General features: G+C 38.8%; 1 protein-coding gene across 5 annotated transcripts in view; it reads right to left on the bottom strand.

The window, feature by feature from the left end:
- Sik2 (salt inducible kinase 2) overlaps nt 1-23,752 on the bottom strand; it is a 109,471-nt gene extending 85,719 nt beyond the window's left edge. For all 5 annotated transcript variants that reach the window (XR_012910024.1, XM_075965924.1, XM_075965923.1 and 2 more), the window contains exons 1-3: nt 23,473-23,752; nt 10,801-10,917; nt 7,343-7,406 (exon numbers count right to left, since the gene is read on the bottom strand). Coding sequence is in view for 4 of the 5 variants with exons in the window: in XM_075965924.1 (XP_075822039.1) it covers nt 7,343-7,406; nt 10,801-10,917; nt 23,473-23,607 (316 nt within the window). In the remaining variant the exon portion in view is untranslated. The remainder of the gene's footprint in view (nt 1-7,342; nt 7,407-10,800; nt 10,918-23,472) is intronic.
- Between the last annotated feature and the right edge of the window lie 992 nt (nt 23,753-24,744).

Below are 24,744 nucleotides of genomic sequence, written 5' to 3'. Positions count from 1 at the left end.
TCGAGCCATGTGGCTAACATATACTAGAATAATGAGTTAATATAAGTTATAAGAGTTAACAAGAAGCCTGAGCTAAGGAACCAATCAGTTTATAACTTATGGAGAACTCTGTGTGATTTTCTTTGGGACTTGCTGGCTGTGGGAACTGGGCAGGACAGGAACCCCAACAAGCAAGCCCTCTTGTTACAGAAGTGGGTGATATCTTGAGCATAGGAAATCTTAAAGCTCACCCCCACAGTGACATACTTCTTCTAATAAGGCCATGTCTACTCAACAAAGTCACACCTTCTAATAGTGCCCCTCCCTAGGAGCTTATGGGGGCCATACATTCAACCTACCACAAGTACAAATCTGAAATTTGTATGTTCTATTGCCTTGACCCTTGATGGTGTGCTGTTCAAATTGGACAAGCAGGACACAAAAGAGAGTGGCTGCAAAACCTTGTAAAGACAAGGTAGGAAAATCCTTCAAAAATCCTGCTTCATAGAAAAGTCTGTTAAATATTCTAGGCCTGTGGGCTGAAGGTGGATGCCCCAACATTGCAGAGGAACCTTTGGGTGGTTGATAACCAGTACGAGCATCAGAAGGGTCTTGTGACAGATGATCAGATATCGCTATGAGATTCCCACTGTATATCAAGAGGTGATAAAAAGGCTCTTACAGTCTCCTGTCCCTAAAGACAACCACTTCCCAACCTCTATAACCACCCATCATTGTTGCCTGTGGTAGAACCGCACACAGATGGAACCATACAATGCATGCCTTTGCTTTATTTTGTATTTCGAAACAGGTTTTCTGTGTAACCCTGGCTGTCCAAACTCACTCTGTAGACTAGACTTTCTGAGTTCTGGAACTAAAGGCATGCGTGACCATGCCTGGCTATAAACTGTAGTCTTGTGATCTTGCTCAGTGGTTCCTATAAGGTTTATTTATGTGCTACTGTATGCCTTTTGCCTTCAGAGCCATCTTAGTTTGCATTACCATATCATAGACTGCTTTGGATACATTAGCCACTGATGAAGATTTTGATTGCTCCTCTTTTGGGCATTATGAAAGGGTTGATATAAACATCCCTGGGCAAATCACTTGGAAGAACACTTGTTCTTTTCTTGTTTTTGTGATTGGGAAAATGCATGTTTAACATTATAAGAAATTATCTGTTTTCCTAAGTGTTACACAAATTACACTTCCACCTGTAGTATGAGAGTTCTAGTTGCTTCACAGTCTTTCTTCCATTTAGTGCTTCCATCTCTAATTTTAACCATTTTAGGTGATGTGGAATGTTGCTTTACTGGGATTTTCTATTAGTATGTCCCTGATAACTAATATTGTTGAATATTTTTTTCAGTGAAGGATCTGGTTCCAATATTTTACATACTGTTAAGCTGTTATATTTTTATTGTTGCAGCTAAATTCACTTTTGAATTTTTTCTCATATCTTCAAATGGCAACTATCTACATCAAACTAAATGTCCGGGTTATTACCTCTAACACATTAACATCTAATTCATCATTTTCCACTTTGAAGCCAAACTTACGTATTGTTGCCAATAGTATAAGCATTTTCTTCACTTATACCTGCTCCAAATCCTACCCCTGAGTCAGTAAGACCTCCTGCGGAGATGGTAAAGTATAATTACTGGCAGTATTGACTCTGGGATTGCCTCACTGACTCATCCAAGGCTAGTCTGTCATTTAACAGTTGTGTGACTTTAGCCAAATTTCTGAATCCAAATTTCTAAATCTTTCAGAGCCTTCCTTAGAAGGTTTTTCTATTTTTATTTATTTTTTTTTTGAGATTTACATGATCATATTAAATACTTTAGCACCTAACTTGGACATGCTTAACAAATATCAACTGTCTTATTTTTAGAACTGGAATTATTTCATACTTAAAATATTTTTATGTGATCCTGGTATCTAACATTTTAATTCAGACTTTTCCTCCCATGTAAATAAAACAGTCTCTTAAATTGTGTCTCCTCCCCTCTTCTCCTCAACTTCAGACTATACACCACACTGGGTTATCTTCCTGAAACATCATTTACACACTAGCACCTTTGGGCTGAAGGATGGTCATTCTAAGAAATAATGCTAACCTTTTATTCTAACACACAAGGTCTTCTACAATTGGTCCTTACACACCTCCTTAGCATACTTCTTTTACATATAGGGGAAAAATTCATGATGCATTGAAGATATTGTTCTTAAAAGTAAAATTAGAAACAGAACTAGCACACAAGGGAAATGGAAATAAATCCAAATTAATTGAGCTAAAGTGAATGTCATTGCCTTAGAGGAAGAGAAGAATATGTCAGTAGAAATGAAGGCAGAATGGTAAAAAGAACAAACCTTAAAAAAAAAAAATTAGTTTATCCTTACACTAGCGCAAGCATACTTTTGCAAAAATTAGAATTTTGGATATAAAAACAGAGGGGGAAAAGGGGAGAAGAAAAAGGAGAGTGAAAGAAAGGATGGAGGAAATGAGAAAAAAAGTTGACCTATTAAGTAAAGCAGATAGTATAATCTGCAATTTGATTGTCTAGATTAACGATTATTAATAAATTATGCAAGGAATAGCTGGGCACAACTAGGAGTTCACCTAGTTATAGACTGGAGAGTTTTAGTTTTCAACAGTGAGATACATGAAAGCTATTAATACAGTTGTAATATAATAAAGCTATTTCAGGAAGATCGGACTAAGTACACTGAAATATACTTAACTAGCGAAGAAATAGAGTATGGTAAAACTTGAGATCTTCACAAATTGAGACATGAGGTGATGAAAGCCTAGATTAGGGTGATGACTGCAGAAACAGAAGGATTCAATTTCAAGTCATTTTGCAAGAACATAGTATGGTTTGCTGGCCAACTAAATACAAAAATAAAAGAGCGAAAAAAGATGAAATAAAGAGGAATACCACACCCTCCCAGCACAGAGTAGGTCTAAAACAATACTTGTAAAGGTAAAAGGTGATTCCGAAGTTCTAAGTCTAAAAGATAAAACATTAAAATATAGCAAAACAAAACTCCACTACTGTTTCTATGTGGTTCTTTTTATTACATTTCCAGCTGACTTAACACATTTTTGGCTCAATTCATTTGAAATCTTACACATATTTTTCACTATTTGGTAGATGTTGCTTGAACTGCATATTATCACATATAGAAGCTACATGAAAATTAATCTTTTTCTAACAACTGTTCTTATGCCACTACCTTACTTTCAAAACTACTCCTTCCCCCGTACCCACCTCTATTTAATGGTCATTAAACAAATTAGAAAATGAGGACAACTAACATGATTACGCTTGTGTTTTAGAAAGACACCCTGATCATGGTTAGTGGTACACTACTGAATCCTACCTCTATGAAGGAGGCAGAGGCAGGAGAATTGATGATTTGAAAATTTGAGGCCTGTGCTATACGGTGAGGCTTTAAACAGAGAGAGGGAGAAAGAAAGGGAATAGGAAAAAACAGATAATTCTAGAAACATCCTGGAGACCTTGTTAAATAAATCAATTAACAACTGTATAATACAGACAGAGGAGAAAGGAGGATAGAGAGATGCATGTTTTTTGAGAGACATGTAGGAAGCACCGGCAGAATTTCAAATCATCCAAAGAGGGATGCTGGAGATGAAATCAATACCGACACCAAGGATCTCAGCTTAGAAGATTTGGCACATGATGAAGCCAAGTTAAAATTAAGAGAGAGAGAGGGGGGGGGGGGGAGGAGAAAGAGAGAGAGAGATAGTTTTTGTGAGAAAACACATTGAGTTCTGTTGGGCTACAACCCACATAAATAACAAAGCCAAAATAAATAAAAATAAATCATACTAAATGGTCTTTGATTCCTCTAGAGTCTTCCATTCTAAACAGTAAATATTATCCAAGGATTTCATCATATTTTAAAATTAAATTATATTACTCATTGGCTTCAGTACTCAAATGAACTGTACCAAAGTGGAACGTTAACTAACACTCTCTGTCCAGCTTCTCTATCTAAAAAGTCTCCTTTTCAGAATTTAAACTGACCATTTACCCTAGATAATTTACATTAAGAATAAACTTTTTATGTGAAAATGCACAAAGTGTGTCTCAATATAAATTGAGTGTGATTCAAGCTTATTTCAAAGATCTCAACAAAAAGAAAAGTTGAGACCATCCCCTTTTCATAAAAATAACACCTAACATGTAAAACCATTTCTAGTTTAAACTACAGCTTAAAGTTTAAAAAAAAGAAAATCTACACATAGAAACCCTGCCTCGAAAAAAAAAGAAAAAAAAAATCTAGCCTGGTTACCGTGGCACACATCTTTAATCCCAGCATTCAGAAGGCAGAGGCAAGCAGATTTCTGTTGAGTTCAAGGCCAGTCTGGTCTACAGTCTAGGATAGCCAGGGCTGTTACACAAAGAAATATTGTCTTAAAAAACAAAACAAAAAAACCAAACAAACAAAAAAAAAAAAAGCTTTAAAAATGGGTAACGACCTAATAAAGCCTTCTCTTGACTTCACTGATCCTGTGAACTACTTCCCATTTCTCTCATTGAAAAGTTGTTTGCACTCACCATTTTCTTCTATTTGTTCTTTAAACACCTTTAATCAAGGTTTTGGTCCAGCTGCTCCTTCAAATTTGCTCTCGCTACTTCAAAACGGTGATATCAATGCCCACTCTTCAGTTCTTGATCTACCAGCATCACTTGACAGAGATGTTCACTCATCCTCCTGAGACTACTTGGTTCACATGTTTTCCAGCAAACCATGTTTTCTTCCTTTCCAGTCTCATCTTCTGTCTTCTCCTCTTTTCCTAACTCTTTAATTTAAGTGCCTCAGGAACTAGATCTTAGTTACTCCCATAATTATGCACACTACTTTAAGTAGTCTCTATCTGACAAGAAATCAAATTGATTTTACTTTAAAAATATGTACTGAAGGGCTAAAGAGAAGATGACTCAGCCAGTAAAGCCCTTATTGTACAAGCATTAGGATCTGAATCCAGATCCTCTGTACCTACATAAAAAACGGGTTCAGTAAAGGATCTGAGTTTAAGTTCCTAGTACCCATGTAAAATTCCAGCATGGTGGTGTGCACCTGTAAACCAAATGCTTGGGTAGTGGATCTTTGGGGCTGGCTGGCTAGCCAGCATAGCTGAACAGCAAGTTCCAGGTTCAGTAAGACCATGCATGCTTCCAATTTCAAAAGGTGTAGAGTGACTAAAGAAGACACTTGATGTCAATCTGTGTCTCCACATTTACACAAGTGCAACACAGATAGTCAGACAGACACACACACCAATGACTCCCTATATTACTGTACATTCTAACCAGAGCTGACACTAACTACTTCAAAACCCCCTAACCAGATTTTGGTTACAATCTACTTTGAAAACAGCAGTGTGTCTCAGTGATGATTTGAATACGATGACCCAGGCACTCGTCTGTTTGAGTCTATTTTATTGTATGGGTGTTCTGCCTGCACAAAAGTCTGTACATCACATATGTGCCTGGTGTCCATGGAAGCCAGAGAGGGTGTCAGATTCCCTGGAACTGGAGTTACAGTCCAGCTGTCATGTAGGTGCTAGGAATTGAACTTGGGTCCTCTGAGAGAGCAGCCAATGGTCTTACCCACTGAACTATCTCAACAGCCCCATGCTTAACTCTTAATGAGAATCACTACTGAAAATCTGAGTAGGAGCTAAAGTATCTACAATAGATACAAAGTCCCTAAATCTGCTCCTCACTCCTCCTCCCGTTTACCTTTCTGACTGCCTCTCTTATTAGTCTTTCTCTTTGCTCCCTCTTGTTCCCCTCGTGCTTTCTTCTCTCCAATCATGGTGGCCTCTTTGCTAATCCTTAGACATACCAAGAACTCTGTGGCCTCAAGGACTCTCTGTATTTGTTCTTCTCTATCTCCTGATAATCCTCTTTTCTCCATATATATAGACCCATGCAGTGAGGTTTTCTTTGACCATTTGTCTTTCACCCTATCCCTCCATCCTTCATGCAAAGAAGCAGAAAAATATGAGCAAAACAGAAGAGAACAGTAGCCAATCAAAGCTGATCCAGAGCTGAACAGACATACGGGATATTAGCAGACATGGACAGTAAAAATTTATTGTATCTCAGATGTTCAAAAGCCAAGTAAAGACATGAGCCCCCTGATACACATGCAAAGGGTTCAAATCAGATTGTAATCTATTCATTGACTGAGGTGAAAAATACATTTAACTAGGAAAAATATATTAGATATTGCAGAATAAAAGAACTAGTGAGCTTGAAGACACAGAAGAGTAACTACTTAAAATGAAACATAGGAAAAGGAAATTCTTTAAAAAGACTAGGCAAGACTGGACTAGACTCTTAAAGAGAGGAGAAAGAGGTGGGACAGAAATAAGTTAAGAAAACAATGGCTGAAGAATTTCTAAATTCAATAAAAACACTGTATTTACAAATCCAAACAACTTGTGAACGCTAATCCAAAGAATCTTGAAGAAAACCACACAAAATAATCAAATTATTAAAATTGGTGAAAATTGCCTCCAGTTCAATCCTCCATATTAGAAAAGGATAAAGGCTATTTTAGATATACAAAAATGGAAGGATTTCATCACCTGCACTACAAAAAATACTAATAGCATCCTTCAGGCCAAAGGAAAATGACTCTACATGAAACTAAGTACCCACCCAAAGAAACAAAGGTGTAAATATTCACGTATACAGAGAAATGTAAAAGTGGTGTCTTCTGATCCAAGCACAATATGACAAAACCATAATGTTCAGGCAGGGCAAAGCAGGAGTCTATTATCTTAAAATTCTTACACTAGGTTTCAGGGCAAATGTTACTTCAGGGTAGATTTGTACATGAATGTCCATAGCAACCTATATATCTTAGCCCAAACTGAAAGCAGTCAAATGCCTGAAAGAAACCCACTGAAGCTGAGGTCTTACAGCTACAGGGAGTACCTGACTTAAGCATAAGAGCCATAAGATGACACGCAGGCCACCAATGAATCCCCTCAAAGCTAAGCCATAGCAGGACTCAATAAACAAAATGGTAAAAAGTAAAAAGAAATAAAATGTCTCTTATCAGATGACAAGTTTCTCCTTTTCTTTTACTATCTACTCTCTAATGCAAATAAGAAAATTAAAAAGTATTTTTAAAATCATGTATGTAAGAAAATAAGTTATATTCCATATTTTAAATTACCTAGAATTTTAATAGTTTAAGACTTGAAATATTGTTAATTACTAAATAACCAGAAAAATTAATATGAAGTAGCACATTCATGCAGGCTAGTGACTTCAAGTTACAAAAAAATAAAAATAAAGAAAAAACTTACCAAAAATTTCTCCATTTTTGGCATACTCTGTCACAAGGTACAACATACTTTTGGTCTCCATTACCTATTGATAAATGGTCCTATATTAGTCAGACAGAAAGGATTACTTTACCACATTCTATAGGGTTACATAAATTAAAATTTTTAGTGAAAGAGTAAGTTATGAACTATTCAGAAGTCAGAAGTATTTACAAGCCTCATATACTCAACCCATCATTCCTGTGACTATTAGATTCTTGTTATAAATCTGGATCCACAGCTCAGCTAGAAATGCAGAATTTCAAGCCTGATTCCAGTACTGCAGAATTAGAATTGAGATATATATATATATTTAACAAAAGTGATTCCTATGCATTCCTATTCAGGTTAAAGGAGGTGAACACAGGCTAAAGAAGTTCTGAAGATCTTTCCATGAACTCTTCACTTGAGGCTGTGAGTGCTATGTTATCAAGGCTGTTTAACTGAGCTAGCACAATGTAGTATCTATATTCTTTCCTACTGTGCTTTGGTTAATATTGTTACAAGGTACTTGTAATTTTAAAGTATTGCTTGCAAGCTGCTTCTTCATAGCTCTACTGCTTTATATTTTCATTTAAATTAGCTTTTCTAGATTCAGAAAGAAAGTATATCATTGTTACCAATTTGATTTTTCCACTATATGAACAAACACTACTCAGACTCAAGATAAGCATTTTAAAACTATTTTTCTGTATACTTTGTGTGTGTGTGTGATGGAGGAAGGTCATTGGCTAATAAAGGAACTGCCTTGGCCCATTTTATTGGTTAGGACATAGGCAGGTGGAGTAAACAGAACAGAATGTTGGGAGGAAGAGGAAGTGAGCTCAGACTCGACAGCTCTCCTCTTGGGAGCAGACGCCTCAGGGAGACGCCATGCCCCGCTCCCGGGCAGACACACGCGATGAAGCTCCGACCTAGAATCTTCCCGGTAAGACTGGTGCTCACAGATTATTAGAGATGGGTTGATCGGTATATCAGAATTAGCCAGTAAGGGCAAAAGCTAAAGGGCCAAGCAGTGATTAAAAGAATACAGTGTCCGTGTAATTATTTCAGAGCATAAGCTAGCCGAGCAGGTGGCTGGGGTGTTGGGGACGCAGCCCCGCCGCTCCTATGTATGTGTGGGTGCATTGTATGTTTATGTGTGTTATGTGAACATGTGTGTAAGTGTGTGGAAGGTAGAGGTCAGCTTCAGGTTTTCCTCAGCTAGGCTGACCCGCCCTGCAAGCCCCAGGGATCCATGTTTACATCTCCCTTTACTGGAATCTTGAGTGTGTACGACCACTATTCTTGTCATTTTTACATGGGTTTTGGAGATCAAATTAAGTCCCTAGTTTTATGTAGGTTCTGGGGACCAAAGTGAGGTCATCTAGAATGCATGCCAAATACCTTCTCAAAGCCCTTTAACACCCTTTTAATTGTCGTCTACTGAAACTAATTTTCACTAACACACAGGCTTAGGACTGTGCTTCATCAGATAAGTAAATAAGTACGGTAGTAAAGAAATAAGAGCTGTTGAAAATTTGGAATTTAAAAAAATTAGGCAGTAACTTGACTTTACAAATACATGTATTTGTACCATGTGACCTACGGGAATCAGTTTAGGACATGGCTCATTAGTCCTTCTAAAATGATTATAGACCTATCTCCTTCAGAAATGTAAAACAAATGCTTATAGGGAAAATCTGATGCAAATTTGACTTAAATCTGTATAGTTTTAGAATTTTAGGAAATACTTTGAGTGGTACAATATACATATTATTGCATGTATGGGAGGATTATCATAAGCTGATGGTTTCGAACTTTTTAAGTTGAAATTTTCAATCAATAAGATTATTTACAAGTATATATGTACACATGTACATATATGTATATATAGAATATCTATCTATCTATCTATCTATCTATCTATCTATCTATCTATCTATCTATCTATCTATCTATCTATCTAACAATCTATGTATGTGTACCCAGTATAAAATCAATACGATTATTTACAAGTATATATGTACACATGTACATATATGTATAAATATATAGAATATCTATCTATCTATCTATCTATCTATCTATCTATCTATCTATCTATCTATCTATCTAACAATCTATGTATATGTACCCCAGTATAAAATCAATAAGATTATTTACAAGTATATATGTACACATGTACATATATGTATAAATATATAGAATATCTATCTATCTAACAATCTATGTGTGTGTACCCAGTATAAAATCAATACGATTATTTACAAGTATATATGTACACATGTACAATATGTATAAATATCTATAATATCTATCTATCTATCTATCTATCTATCTATCTATCTATCTATCTATCTATCTATCTAACAATCTATGTGTGTGTACCCAGTATAAAATGCACTCAAGGACATAATAAATAAAACTAGAAGCTTTAATATTGTCTTACAATCCCAAGGATATTTAGGTAGCCCACCTGAGAATAGTAGTGTAAAAGCAAACTGAACCTCTGAGAAAAGGGCTCCGAGTTTTTTGTTCCTATGATATAAATATGTGTGAGTTTGAGCTACTAATGTGAAGCTTATCTGCTCACAAAATTTCTGAAAACTTATCAGTTGATCTTAAAAACTTGGACAGATTAAGTCCAGCATCCCATGGGTACAACTATCACAGGGCATCAAAGTCACAGGTCAGTAGACTGGGGCCTTTCAGTTTCAATTTAAAGGTATGGTACATTAATTAACAGAAACTTTAAAAAATATTTTATTGATTATTAAACATGAATTACTGCTCTTAAAAAAATCTAAGAAAACATTCTTTTTAAAACACATGGCATAAATTTATATGCAATTTACTTAAAAAATTTTCTTAATAAAACTGATTTTTAAAAATGGTGTATTTTGGCCAGGCGGTGGTGGCGCATGCCTTTAATCCCAGCACTCGGGAGGCAGAGGCAGGCAGATCTCTGTGAGTTCGAGGCCAGCCTGGTCTACAAGAGCTAGTTCCAGAACAGGCTCCAAAGTCACAGAGAAACCCTGTCTCTAAAAAACAAAAACAAAAACAAAAAAAGAACAAAAGACATGAATCTACATATTACAAAGTTTGTCTCTAAGATACATACTATGTTAGCCTTTGTATTTTATAACATAAACAATAGCTTTCTAAATAAAAGTATGGCATTTTTATTTGTGGTACCAACACCTTTGCAAATCTAGCAAGTTCAGGTGCAATCGCCAATTTTTAAAATGCAGGTAATCTAAAGACAACTTAAGGTTAAATATTAAGTAGCTTCCTAGTTCCATTTTTTTTACAAATTTAAATATATAGAAAGAGTTAACGTTTAGCTTAAGAAAACATTTCTTTTACAGACTAGAAAAGCTAGCATAAAAGTAAAAATCACAATGAAAACAAACAGTTGAATGTGGAAAATCACAAAGAGAAATAAGGCTAAGTCATACCTGATAAAGTTTGATTATGTGAGGATGGTCAAGCATTTTCATTATTTGTACTTCTCGGTAGATTTTCTCAAGGTTTACTGCATCCAGCTGAGATTTATCTATTATTTTTATAGCCACCTATAGTCCAAAACACACATAAATACAATTAGTATGTAACTGTTAACATTTTCCAGTAAAGACTTAGCAAATGCTATCTGAGATGAGATGCCGCTGTAGGTGTCTGTGACACTGACAGCTAGCTTAATTAATTCAATGATCATTTGTTTATTTATGCAACACACGTTTCTTAAGCTTCTACTATTTACAATGCACAATAAATTTTTGTCTGGCAGAGTCTTTAGTGTGTTATGGAAAACAACTTTTCAAAGTTACTTTAAACTGAAAAAGTCTTAGCACTTTTCAATCAATGGTCTCACTGTAAATTACCTATGGACTAAGTATCTGCCAAGTGGGAAGCAGCTGCGATGGCAGTTTCTAGGAAAGTGACAGGATCCAAGGAATATATAGGTAGACTTTTCTCCGCTCTCTGAAAGCCTTTTAAAATCTTTACTAATTTTTCCATACAATATAATTTTGATTATATTCTTTACCCTGTTACAACTCCTACCAGATCCTCCCCACAGAGGTACAGTTTTGAAAAAGAAAAACCTGAAATGTAAAATCTTAAAACTAATCTATGTGAGGTAACATCTATTGAATTAAAATTTATTAAACTGTTATGACAAAATAGGAACTGTCATAACTAAATAGGAATCCAAAGAAGGTGATTTTGAAGGTGAATGATTAGGTATTCAGAAACAATTGTGGTTTTTTTCCCCCCATGTAACTAAAAAGGACTTTTAGAAAGTCATAGATTTGGAATAAGGTAATCTTATTTTAAAAAGGTATTTGGTAATTGGAAATTCCCCATTTTTAATTCTATTAAAAGTTCTAAAGGAAGTCTAAAGTGCACTTCACATTCTAGCCAAGAGAATTCCAAACACTGCGTAGTCTAGGTTGATAGTCTGTGTTTACTATGAGAAGAAGCAAGTGAACCTCCTCTAACCCACATTATTTAAAGAGAGCCCATTCTTACTAAGTATGACAGAACAAGTATTATCACTTATTTCAGGTAACTTTCATAAAAACTGCCAAAAAAAAGGCAAGGGAATGTTGGAATTTCAACTTTCTTTAGGAAGGTAACAGTTTCACAGACATCATGTTTCGATGAAATGTCTTTTACTACAGTTTCCAAACCTTTTCACCAACAAGAAGCTTCTATTGTGAGATGGGTCAAAACCATATAACAGAATTTAAGAGAAAGGAATAACATTAAAAATAGCATAATTATTAAGAAATTTTGTATATATCTTTTTCTTAAGCTTTAATTTTTAAAATGTATGCATGTGTACCATGTAAATGCAGGTGCCTGCAGAGGTCAGAAGTCACTGGATCTCTTGGAAGTGTATGATGGAGGAAGGTCATTGGTTAAAAAAATAAAGAAACTGCTTGGCTGGCCCTCATAGGTTAGAACATAGGTGGGTGGAGTAAGCAGAACAGAATGCTGGGAGGAAGAGGAAGTGAGCTCAGACTCCACAGCTCTCCTCTTGGGAGCAGACGCCTCAGAGAGACGCCATGCTCCCAGCTCCTGGGCAGACACACGCGATGAAGCTCTGACCCAGGATGGACGTAGGCTAGAATCTTCCCGGTAAGCGCACCTTGGGGTGCTACAAATGATATTAGATATGGGCTAGTCCAGGTGCGAGAATTAGCCTAGAAGAGGCTAGACAGAAATGGGCCAAGCAGTGTTTAAAAGAATACAGTTTCCGTGTAATTATTTCGGGTAAAGCTAGCCGTTGGGGCGGCCGGGTGCCGGGGACGCAGCCCCGCCGCTCCTATTTCAACAGATGGCGCCCAGACGTGATGGACTAAATCCACTTAAAAACCTGAGAAGGCTTAAAAATAAGGGAGTGAGAGTTTAACACAGATTTTGCTGTTTGTTGGTGGCGTGCTGTAGAGAGATTTCCTGATTCGGCAACAGCAGCAGAAAAAAAAGCTGTGTCATTTTAAAGTGTGGTTACTTGGGACTGTGCAGCCAGTGCAAACTCTGGCTTTAAAGCATTTCAACTGCTTTTGTGGGACTCGATGTTTGTGTTCCCGCTTGGGATCGAAAGGAGAGTGCTCTGAGACCGTGCCAATGGCTCAGCCGCAAGCAGCTCCGCCATGCTAGTGGTGCAATGTGCAAGGATCAGAGGCACGAGCGGCTCCGCCACGTTGGACTGGCGGGGCCAGCAGGCAGTACCTGTTTTTGACCTAGGAATGTCACAGCTTAGATTCTTAAGCGCCTAGTGATTTAAAGGCGCAAATCAAAAGTACTCCTGGATAGTAAAAAATTGCAGATTCACAATAGGACAGATTCAGACCACTAAATGAGTCACACTGTTGGATGAATGTACGTAGGCTTGAGAGAGGGAAGAAAAAGAATATAGAGAATAAAGTTAATGGTTTAAAAAAAAAAGGTAAAGTCTTTAAAGAAACAGAGTACAGATAATTAAGAGATTAAAAGGAATAAAGAAAAATAAGCCACGTAAAAATGGAAAATTCACAGAGAGTCTGGATTATGTACACTGTGCTTTCTTTAAAATTTTTGACTGTAAAGGAGCTAAGTACAGAGAGACATTTCATTACACGGGCTGCCAAGCTAAACCAGAATGGATATAAGGGTATTATGATTTCAAAATTTGGGTCTAAGAATATGATGCTTTGGAGTGGGTCTTCTTTTGTTTTCACAGAGGACCAGACCCTGGATTTCTTCTATTCCAATTTGGTATGATAGACCACGCCCTCCTGAAAGGTTGTTGTGAACATCTTCAGAAAATTGCTTCGCTCAACTGCCAACTGAGATGAAACTAGCACACAGGTTATACCATGAAAGACCTAATTAATGACGCCCCCATTCAGCAGGAAGCAGTTTGGAGAGAAAAAACTGCGCCCATGTTCTCAAAATATTGTTTATAAATGTTCTTTTACATTTAAAGGGGGATATGATATAGGTATGAATTTGCATTGGTATGGATTTTAAGGTCAATTTTGTTATATGTATATGTATTTTTGATCTTGAATAAGGTGTGATTGTGTAGTTCATTTTTAAAATGTAATGTATAATTAGGAAATATAGGTTGTTGATGGATAATCATAAATAATAGTCAAGTTTGTAGTCATGTTACCTAGATTTTCTAGATATATAGAGATATATTTCAGATAGGCATTCTTCATATCTCTCAAAGGCTACAGAATATGGCATTTAAAATATTTTAATAACTTAGGACTTTTCATGACAATGAGACATGTCTGGTCCTGGCGGCACCAATCTACTTCGAGAGGAAGATGGGCATCGAAGAGGATCCTTATGGAGTTTGATAGCCATTTGGGCAAGAAACTGCTCTTGCCTGGACTGTTGCATAAACTGGACACAGAGAACCCACAGAGAAAGGACTACTGAACTTGCCTAAAGGCGAGATGATCTTTCGGGGTTCCTGATTCATGAAAGAGTCTGCGAGACATTCTTCAGGACAAGCAGATAGTGACTGCCTTTGAAATTTCCTGCTTTGTGGAAATGTCTGCTGGAAACTATGGGCCTGTAGGCCGAAGATGGATGCCCCAACGGTACAGAGGAACTTTGGGTGACTGTCCAGGCAGCGAGATGTCTCTGTCATTTCTAGAGTTTTAAAAGTTGCTTTTTTCTTGTTTGCTTAGGTAGTATTGTATTTTTCTGGAGTCTGATGGAGTTAAGAATAGTTAGTTATAGTTTTCCTTAGTTATGATAAAGATTATTGTAATTTTTACTTGATAACTGTTTTGTTATATGTAATTTTGCTATGTTAAAGTTAAAGCCTTCCTTTCTTTTTGTTTAAACAGAAAAAGGGGAAGTGATGGAGGAAGGTCATTAGTTAAAAAAATAAAGAAACTGCTTGGCTGGCCCTCATAGGTTAGAACATAGGTGGGTGGAGTAAGCAGAACAGAATGCTGGGAGGAAGAGGAAGTGAGCTCAGACTCCACAGCTCTCCTCTCGGGAGCAGACACCTCAGAGAGATGCCATGCTCCCAGCTCCTGGGCAGACACACGTGATGAAGCTCCGACCCAGGATGGACGTAGGCTAGAATCTTCCCAGTAAGCGCACCTTGGGGTGCTACAAACGATATTAGATATGGGCTAGTCCAGGTGCGAGAATTAGCCTAGAAGAGGCTAGATAGAAATGGGCCAAGCAGTGTTTAAAAGAATACAGTTTGTGTGTTGTTATTTCAGGGCATAAGCCATGTGGGCGGCTGGGGTGCTGGGGACACAGCCCCGCTCTTATTACTACAAGTGTAGTTGTACACCATTACTCCTTATGTATGACACCTGCAGGATGATTATACTCTTTTAAAAAAAAAAGGCAAGTGTCCCCATGATCCTTGTAGCAGGGACAGTCTAACCCCTTTAACAAGCTCAGCTATAATGATTCAAGCCCAACAGAAGTTTATGTCTCGCTCATATAGCAGGCTCAGATGGGCGGTGGTGTGAGAAATCCTTCTGTATATGTGTTGCTTTTATTGGTTAATGAATAAAGAAGCTGCTTTTGACCAATGGCTTAACAGAATATAGCCAGGCTGGAAAAGATTTATAGAGAGAGTAGGCAGAGTCAGGGAGAAGCCATATAGCTCCCAAAGGAGATAGATGCCTCCGCTGGAGCTTCCTGAAACTTTGTCAGTAGACCATGACCTCATGGTGATGCACAGATTAACGGAGATGGGTTAGTGTAGGATATAAGAACTAGCTAGAAATACGCTTAAGCTAGTGGCCACGCAGTATCACAAATAATATAGTTTCTGTGCGACTATTTCGGGTAGGAGTGGCTGGGAATGAATGAATATCTTCCCCCAACAAGCAGAAATATATGGTTCAAAAAGGCTTCCCCATGGTCAAGGTATGGCTTCCAAGTTTGCTCTGCTAAAAGGCCCTCCTGGGAGATTTTGGTAGCAGGACTCACTCATTCACATACCCAGCCCTAAATGTAAGAGAGGTACAGAAACAGCTTAGTTAATGCCCAGACATAATAGTGGAGCTTTTGATCCACAAGGATCTCTGCTGAGCCTGATGGAGCTCTTTGCCAAGAACTTCTCAGAAATGCAGTAATAATGACAGTGGCTTTGCCAACTGCATAACACTTCTTAATTTTACAAGATACTTAAATGTATTTTATCTAATTTATCTTTCAATTCTGTCAAATAAATGAAAGAAGCAGAACAAATAGGAGCTGATTCAAAAGGCATTACATATTAGCATGTATGAGGCCCTCTGTCCAAATTCCAAAACCTTTATTGGCTCTGCCCCCAAAAGAAAAAAGTCACATAATCTGCACATGTTGTAGAGCTCTAGCAAATCAAGCTCGGGGAGGGGACACACAAAAACAACATCAGGTCTTCAACTCCAAATTCAGTCTCCTCTCTAAAAGTTCACTCATCACACATTCATTGTATGGCAAACACTCTCCCTAGGATACAGAAACAAATCAGATGGGATTCCTATGCTCAAGGAATGATCATGTCTGTGAGACTGAGGTGAATAAAACTGATTAAAAAACAACAACAACAAACTTTGGAATTTCTCAAAGCATACTGAAAGTCTGCAACTTACAAAACACTTTATTCAAAGGTACTAGCTTCTCTGCATACCATCATAGTTCTACACTTGAGACAAATTTGCATGAGCAAGAGAAAAATCAGAATATCAAAAAGATTCTGTTAATTTTTTTGTTAACTGAATCATTTAACTCTAAAGATTAGAGTTAACTCTTTATTAAACACACAGTCTTTTAAAAACAAACTGGATTTAAGGTAATAAAAGTAATATTCCTTCTCCTAAGGAGCAAAAGCAAGGTTTCCTCTCTAATGTAAGAGGACATACATGAGAAATCAGAAAGATTCCTATCACTCTAAACCCTCTATAAAGCAGCTGACTAATCAACCGTAGAAATACTCAGGAAACTGAATTTAAAACAAAAACTACCATTTTCACTTTTATATTAGCAAAGATTGAAAAGCACATGCCCACGTGAACTGAGTTTTGATGCGATAGCCATTTTTGAAGAAATATGGTATGGATATAAATACATTATAAATATACATTATAACTTTCTCAGGAAGCAATTCAACAGTCTTTATAAAGGACTTTAAAAAACATGTATTCCGCTATGCCTGAGGACTTTGGTGCTGAAAAAGAACTCAACTGGAATAATCTGAATTAATGATAAGGACTTCTGTGTAAATTATTAAATGTATCACTTAAGAACAAAAATACAAACAGTTGAAAATAATTATGTGAACTGAGGATTTTTAAGACTATAAAAGAAGTGATTCAAAATAACTTCCCACTTTAAAAAAGTTCAACTACTCTAAAACAAAACACAAGGCAATTAAAAGAGAGCCAAAAGACAAAAAAAGCAGTTTACAAGAGAAATGCAAATAACCATCACATAATACTACAATCAAAGTAATCAGAGAAATACAAATCAAAAAAGCAAAGAAATTGCAACCAATTTTGTCTATTGGAAAATAAAAGTAAAAAAGACCCCCAAAGAGTGGTCTTCCTTAGAGTGTTTCCTAACGGTAATTGGCGGGCCCTACTTTCGTAGAAGGTACTGTGGCACCTCAGGCCCTACTGCAGGCTCTGGATGGACTCTTCCATCTGGAATTCCACTGAGATAGAACTGCTCTGAGGAAACAATCAGATATGCAAATGTATGCAAAAGAATATTCTCTGGAACACGTAGAGTACTGCAATGGAGAAAAATGAACTCTATTTTCAGTGATAGCGAATCAGTTAAATAAAATATGGTCAGTGACATGTAAGATGCCTCCTAATGCTGCTCCAGACCAGAGATTCTCAACCTGTAGGTCACGACCCCTTGTGGGTTGAGGGCCCCTTTCACAGGAGTTGCATATCACGTATCCTGTACATTAGATATTTACATTACAATTCATAACAGTAGCAAAATTACAGTTATGAAGTAGAAATAAAAATAATTTTATGCTTGAGTCACCACAACATGAGGAGCTATAGAAAAGGGGTCACAGCATTAGAGAGGCTGAGAATCATTGCCTTAAACAGTGTGTTTTTTTCAAGAGTTAGAGATGTTAATAAAAAGTGAACTAAAAAGCTCAGGTTTTACAGTGGAGCCTACTTTACTGCAGACATACAATCCAAGTGAATTAAGAGGGTCTGATCCATCTCCTGAGTTGTGAGAGCAGAAGTGAGAATGTTTGGTTTCTCCTTCAGGCTTTTCCACAATGACTATAATAAGCAGGCCTAACTTCTGTAACTGGGCAGAACCATACGGAAACTGTTTACTTTTTTATTTTTTTATATGCGTTGGTGTTTGAGGGAGTCAGATACACTGGAACTTGAGTTACAGACAGTTGTGAGTTGCCATGTGGGTGCTGGGAACTGAACCCAGGTCCTCTGGACTAGAGGAAGAACAGTCAGTGCTCTTAACTGCTGAGCCATCTCTCCAGCCTGGATAGTGTCTACTTTTAAGAAGAACTTAAAACATAGTAGGATTGTCCCTAGTTTAATTTACTAAAGATGCATCTCTTAATCTGTCTAAAGAACTTTAAATTTTTTTTTTTTTTGATTTTCGAGACAGGGTTTCTCCGTAGCTTTTTGGTTTCTGTCCTGGAACTAGAAAATGAAAAGTTTCTGGTGAAATTCTACTTTATCTTCCAATATTTTAACTATCGTAACTGGATATGAAGGATAGAAAATATTTTATATGAATATTTAAATGAAAAATGTTTACAGAAATCTCTTACTTAAAAAATGTAGAAGGAAAGAAAGGTAAAAGGTCTATTAAAAGGAAAAAGAGGTATCATAAGGAATTCTGTAACCCATTTGATGCCACGGAAACTGTAATCAGTGGGCCATAAATCAAATGTCATCATGTGAATTCAAAGAGGCCAGTTTCATGATTTCCAAATAAATGTTTTCTTAATTCCTTGGTGCCAAGATAGAATTCCTTAGAGGACTTAAAAGCAGAACACGCTAAACTTTGTTAAAGTTAAATATTTCTACAGAACAGAGAAATTACACAACTCAGGGCCAGTTCAGTGGGTAAAGGCGCTTGCTACATAAGCCCAATGACCTGAGTTCAAGTCCAAGGACCCAGGTGAAAGCTGAAGGAGAGAACTGAATCTACAAACTTGTCCTTTGGTTTCCACGTGTGTGCTACAGTGCCATAGCATGCACATGTCCCTCTCCACATCACACACACACACACACACACACACACACACACACACACACACTAAGTTATCACACACACACGCACACACTAAATTAAAAATTTGATGTATATGTTTTCCATTCCCTGAAAGAAGATATGATTTTAATAATATTTGGCAAAACAATTTGCCAAATATTACCTGTCTGAGGGCCAAGAAACTAGAGAATAGTACAATGACAAATCAGAGTCCTATTTGAATATACAAGAGAAGATCATATACAAGCATAGATTCAAATATCAGCGGGTAAGACATTTGGCCACAGGTGTTCCTATTGCACATAGTACAGCTACTTCTTGAAATCTGGGGTATTTCTGCAGCACAAGAAATACTGTAAAGAGCTGTAGAATGTCAAGCAAAATTTAAAATGCAACTGAAATTCTACACTTTATGGTGGTGCTCTGAGATGTTAGCCTGAACATCCCAGCCACAGCATGCACACAGAAAACTTTTCAGCACGCAAAAGCAGCTTCATACAGCCTTTGTCAGTCCCTCTGAGTCCAGGTGCTCTCAGCGGTGATTAAGCAGTCTAACCTCTACAGGCCATGAATAAGGTCACTTTCAGAACTTCTCCACAGTTTCTGTACACTTCCCTTCATATGACTCTGAAGGTAAGCAACACAAAAAGTATGGTATTGAGGAAATGTCAAGTTATCTGCATAGAGAGGGATCTGAAAATAACAATGATGGTAATCTCTGGGTACTGATAGTATAGGTAATTATTTTCACTTTTCTGTACTTTTAAATTTTTCAATAATAAGCATGAAAGTAATAAAAATTCTCAAATGTAAAAATTATGCCCTCTCACTTAGTAATTGCTCTTCTGAAAATTACTAGCAACTCTTTCTCCCTAAAAACACTTAAAGTGCAGACTTACATAAGCAATTGTATTCCCTGTCAATTGCTGAAAACTGGACATGATAAAATATTCAGTAACAGTCATAAGTAAAATGGGTCAAGTACAAGGTAGAATACTAACCTACTAAAATGCTGTTATAAAGTTATATACGATAAACAAAATGTGTGGGCACAGACAAGGACTGTGTGCTGTCACCTATAAAAACCAATGCATTAAAAATATACCAAAAGGCAACGTGACATGTTAAGAACAATGTATTTCCATTGTGGGGAAACGACATACTTTCAGTGTTATGCTCTCTTTTATTCTTAATATTTGCTGTACTAAACATTCTTTAATAGGAAACAGAGCACTTATGGGCAATCACAAGTAATTCTCCTAGAATTTTACTTAGACAACCCCCCCCCCCCCCAACTAACTATGCAGCTAACAAGAAGGGAAAAGTTGCTTCCTAATGAAATATTTATAAACCACTACTCACGGACATTCATAGAACAGAAAACTAGCAACCACTATTACCCAAAATAGTTTAATAGCCTAAATGGTGTTATTCTTTTCCCATTGTGTTAATTTTACAAAATTAGCCTCTGTAATTCATAAACCAGCTCTGCAAAGAGTTTATGAAGTATTCTGTTAGGAAGCTGGATTCTGCCTCCTCGCCTTTCCTTTTATGCGGAAAATTTACACAGAGATCTAGCACATGAATACTGCTTCAGATGACGTAATTATATTTCTTGGTATTAGGCCATTTGATAGATTCGACCAAAATTAATATCTCTTTTGTATACTATTTTTTTCCTAAAAGGGAAACAGACTTCTCCCAAGCACTACAAAAATATATCTTATTTTTCATGAGTGATATGGAACAGAAGATGGAGACAAGCCAATTAAAAATAAAAGTATTCATAGCTTGAATGTTTAAACTAAGCCCTAAGATTTGTCTGGGGGAGTCAAGATTGTCAGAAAATACAGACACTTGCTGCCAACCCTGATTATCAGAGTTTGATCTGTAGCACCCACTTGGGTGAAGGAGAGAACCAGTTCCTGCAAGATGTCCTTTAACCAACACACTCATGCTCATGCACACATACACACATAATAAAAATGATTCTACTTTTTAAATGGCTCAGCATCACACTTAAAGAAAAGATCTCCAAGTTCTAAAACACATAAACCTACAATTTTAAAATGCAGTATATAGTTTCCATAAGCAGTAAATATAATCATATTTTGCTAATGGTTTTCTTTAAAGTATATTAACTGTTCTCACTGTAACTATATGTAGTATGTTAAGCAATCAGAATCTAAAATAATGTAAGAGTTGAAATTTTCACTTCTTTATTTGTAGTTTACATGGTGGTTCTATTTATCAAAGATACAAATATTCAGTAAATAAAGATCAACTAACTATTCCATAAAAAAAAGAAAACTCACTGAAAACAAATGTTACACTTTTAGAAACTGATTCCTTGCTCTTACTAAAGAAGTCTTTATGTAACTTCCCTATAAAACTTCACAGAACCACTTTTCAAACTGACATCCACAAAGACTTGTCCATATAGTAACTGCTAGATCCTTTGACCTTTCTGTGCCTTAGTACTGGCAATCACAAAATTCACAAAACTCTCATACTCTCTCACTGTAAAACAGAAAAGCTCGAGGGAAGAGGGATCTCTAGGCTAAACTTTTAGCTTTTCACATATTTTTATACACATACGCACTACACTCACACTTTAGGATCTGCAAGCTTGGTCATGATCTGACAGGTGTCTTCAATCACAAATGTAACTGACCTGGCAGTCACCGGCAGTGTTACTCCACAGTGACCCCTAGCAGGCTTCCTAAGAAATACCAGTTTGAAAGGGACACCACCAGAATTGTGACCCTCCAGGGAAAGTGGCAGTCACTGTGAGCTCCACTTAAGCAGCTCGCTTATACCAATTTAACTAAACTCCATCTGACAAATAACAGCTGACCACTAAATATCGCTAATAAGAAAAAATAGTATAAACTGTTAGATTTGGTATCTAACTATACAACAATATAACCAAAACTTTCCCAGACACTCTGTAATGTGCCACTTTTGACAGTCATGGAAAAAAGACTCATAAAGATACCCATTTAAGATGTTTCCTTTTATTTATCATAGAAGCAAAGGTATAACAATTTGACCATAGCTCTTTACAAGCACGAGACAACTTTATTCATTAAAAAAGTACCAGGATCATATTAAGCTATGCAAAAATTTAGTAATGTCAACATACTCATATTATCATCATAAACAATCTAGGTTCATAACAATGGCAAATTTGTGAAAGGAAAATTTTTGACCTTGGTACTGATGCCCTAAAAGAAGTCAAATTTAGGTGGTGTGTGAGGGATCCGTGAGGCAGAACAAAAAGCGAAGACATGTCAGACATATCCTCCTTATTATGAAAAGGGACACGAAGCAAAAAACTTCTAAGTACAACTTAGAAGAAAACACTCAGGCTTTTAAATGCCCTTCACCTTATGTAAGTCATCCTGGGAGGGAAAAAGTTCTACCTTCAAAGGCTAGAATGTTCTTAAGAACGTACTAAGGAAAAAACCCGGGTGAGATGAAATCTGGGGAGAGAAACTGAAAACCGGAGAAACTCCAGTGGCAATCACAAGGCAGAATATCGAGTACGTCAAAACCACTAGGTTGTAGTCTAAAAAACGTTTTTGTTTCGATCGTTTTTCCCCAAGGTATTTAATTTGCACGTCTTAAAATAGAGACCCCGAGGAGAGCAGCTTGAGGCAATGGAAGGAAGGGGGTGGGCTAGGTAAGAACAGAGACTTGCGGAGAAAATATGTGCGGTGCTTTAGGATGTACCATGGAGGGAGGATTCAGGAGTCACGGTAAGGGAGCAGTTGAGGGCTTTCTGAGTAGTCAAACTGATGTGGCTTAAGGAATGCGTGCTTTGGAGCCAGGACGCACACCTGGTAAAGGGACAACCCCAGAAGACTGTGCAGAACCGCGATGACCATTTTTAACCAGTTCTATTGTCTGGAGTATTAGATATATCTCCGGCAAGAGATCAAGCCAGGCAGGCACCGAATCAGAGACCCTGAGGGCCCAAAGCAGAGAAAACGGACAGCGGTCCGTTCGCACCGGTCGGGTCTGCGGCACCCCCTCCTCGCCCAGCAGCGAGGGACTCCTGGTGGGGCCACGCTCCGCGTCCGCCAAGTCTGGGAACTGCCGGTCCCCTTCTCCCGCCGGCGACGTTGGTCCCCGCGCGGCCCCGGAGCACCGAGACTTCCCCTCCCACCCCACCCCCAGCCGAAAGCCGGGAAGACGCGGAACTTGGGGCTTGGGAGCCGAGGCCACAGACCAGGTCCCCGGGTGGGAGACTCGGGACGGAAGCCTGTGTGGCTTCCCAGGGACAACCCCCCTCCCCCGACCTGCACCCCGCCGTCCCCGCAGTGCCAGGCCCGCCGTCCCCCTCCCTGGGCGCAACCACGCCACGCTCCCGCCGAACCCCGGTGGTGCCGCACCTCCGTCTTCGTGATCCGGTGCCGCCCCAGCTTCACCACGGCGAAGTTGCCCTTGCCCAGCGTGCCCTCGATGTCGTAGAACCCCACCCGGACCGGCCCGCGCTGCAAGTGCCTCGGGCCATCCGCCATGACCATGCTGGGCCCCCGCTGCAGGACACGGCAACTGGAGCGCGAACGAGCGGGCCGGCGTGAAGCGGCGCGGAGCGGGCAGGAGGGCGGCGGGCGGCGCGGCTGGGCTCTGGGCGACGGCCGCCGTTCTCGCTCCGGCGCTGCTTCCCTCCCGCCCCACAGGGCCCAGCCAGGCGCGCGCCGGCGCTGACGTGCGCCGACGTCAGGGGGCCGGGGCAGGGGGCGGGGGCGGGCCTCCACCGGTCACCATGGCTACGGCAGCAGCGCCGACGTCGGCGGCGGGGAGGGAGAGGCGGCGCGCGGCTCGGGCGGGCACGGTGCTTCCGGCCGCGGCGCCTTCCTCAGCCTACTCCGGCCTCGCGGCGGCCGGGGGCGGGTTCGCCGTCCGCTCCACCCCGTTCCAAACGCCTGCCTCACAGCAGAAGGGCAAGAGCGAGCCCTGGTGGGCCGCGCGGAGGGTGCACCGTGCCGCCCGCGCGTCGCCTGTAGGGTCGCCTGGCGTTCCCAGCCCGCCCGCGGCCTTTCCCGCCAAAACCTCGCCCGCAGGACTCTGCTGCGCGAAACTGGGAATCCGAGGAGCACAGAGGCTGAGCAACGCGTTGCTCACAGCCTCGTTTCTTTGTGTTCTTTCTAGCCCCCTTCTTGTTACTATATACGTCTCTGCACTTTTTGACGTCTGTGAGGATCCCTATTCACAGCAGTCCATCACTCACAAAATAATGTCAGCTCTGAAGAGACCCTAGAAATGACTTAAATCCGGAATTCGAAATTGCCCATGGGCTTCGAAGCCTGGAACCCCTGAAATGTAGGCACAGTGTTTTACTTATTTGAGCGTGTTCCTGGGGAGAGGTGTCCATATCTTCTGTCATAATTCCTCAAACTATTTGGAAATTTGTAAATGCTTAAAAACCGTCCAATTTATTTCCAGATGATGTAGCAGGCTGCTAGAATGAAGCGAGTTGCCACCGTCACACAGGTAATGCTAAAATCCTAATTATCAATCATCACACCAGTCTTCCATATGGTGACCTAAGTAACAGCAACATTTTAATATCTTGAAATATATTACATACATCCCGACGTTGGTTCCCGGGTACCCATTCTCTATTAAAAGGAGCCCAGTTCGTTGGGAGTAATGACTCA

The sequence above is a fragment of the Microtus pennsylvanicus genome, chromosome 3, assembly GCF_037038515.1.
Source record: "Microtus pennsylvanicus isolate mMicPen1 chromosome 3, mMicPen1.hap1, whole genome shotgun sequence".
In the NCBI taxonomy this organism is placed as follows: Eukaryota; Metazoa; Chordata; class Mammalia; order Rodentia; family Cricetidae; genus Microtus; species Microtus pennsylvanicus.
This window is presented reverse-complemented; position numbering and strand designations above follow the sequence as displayed.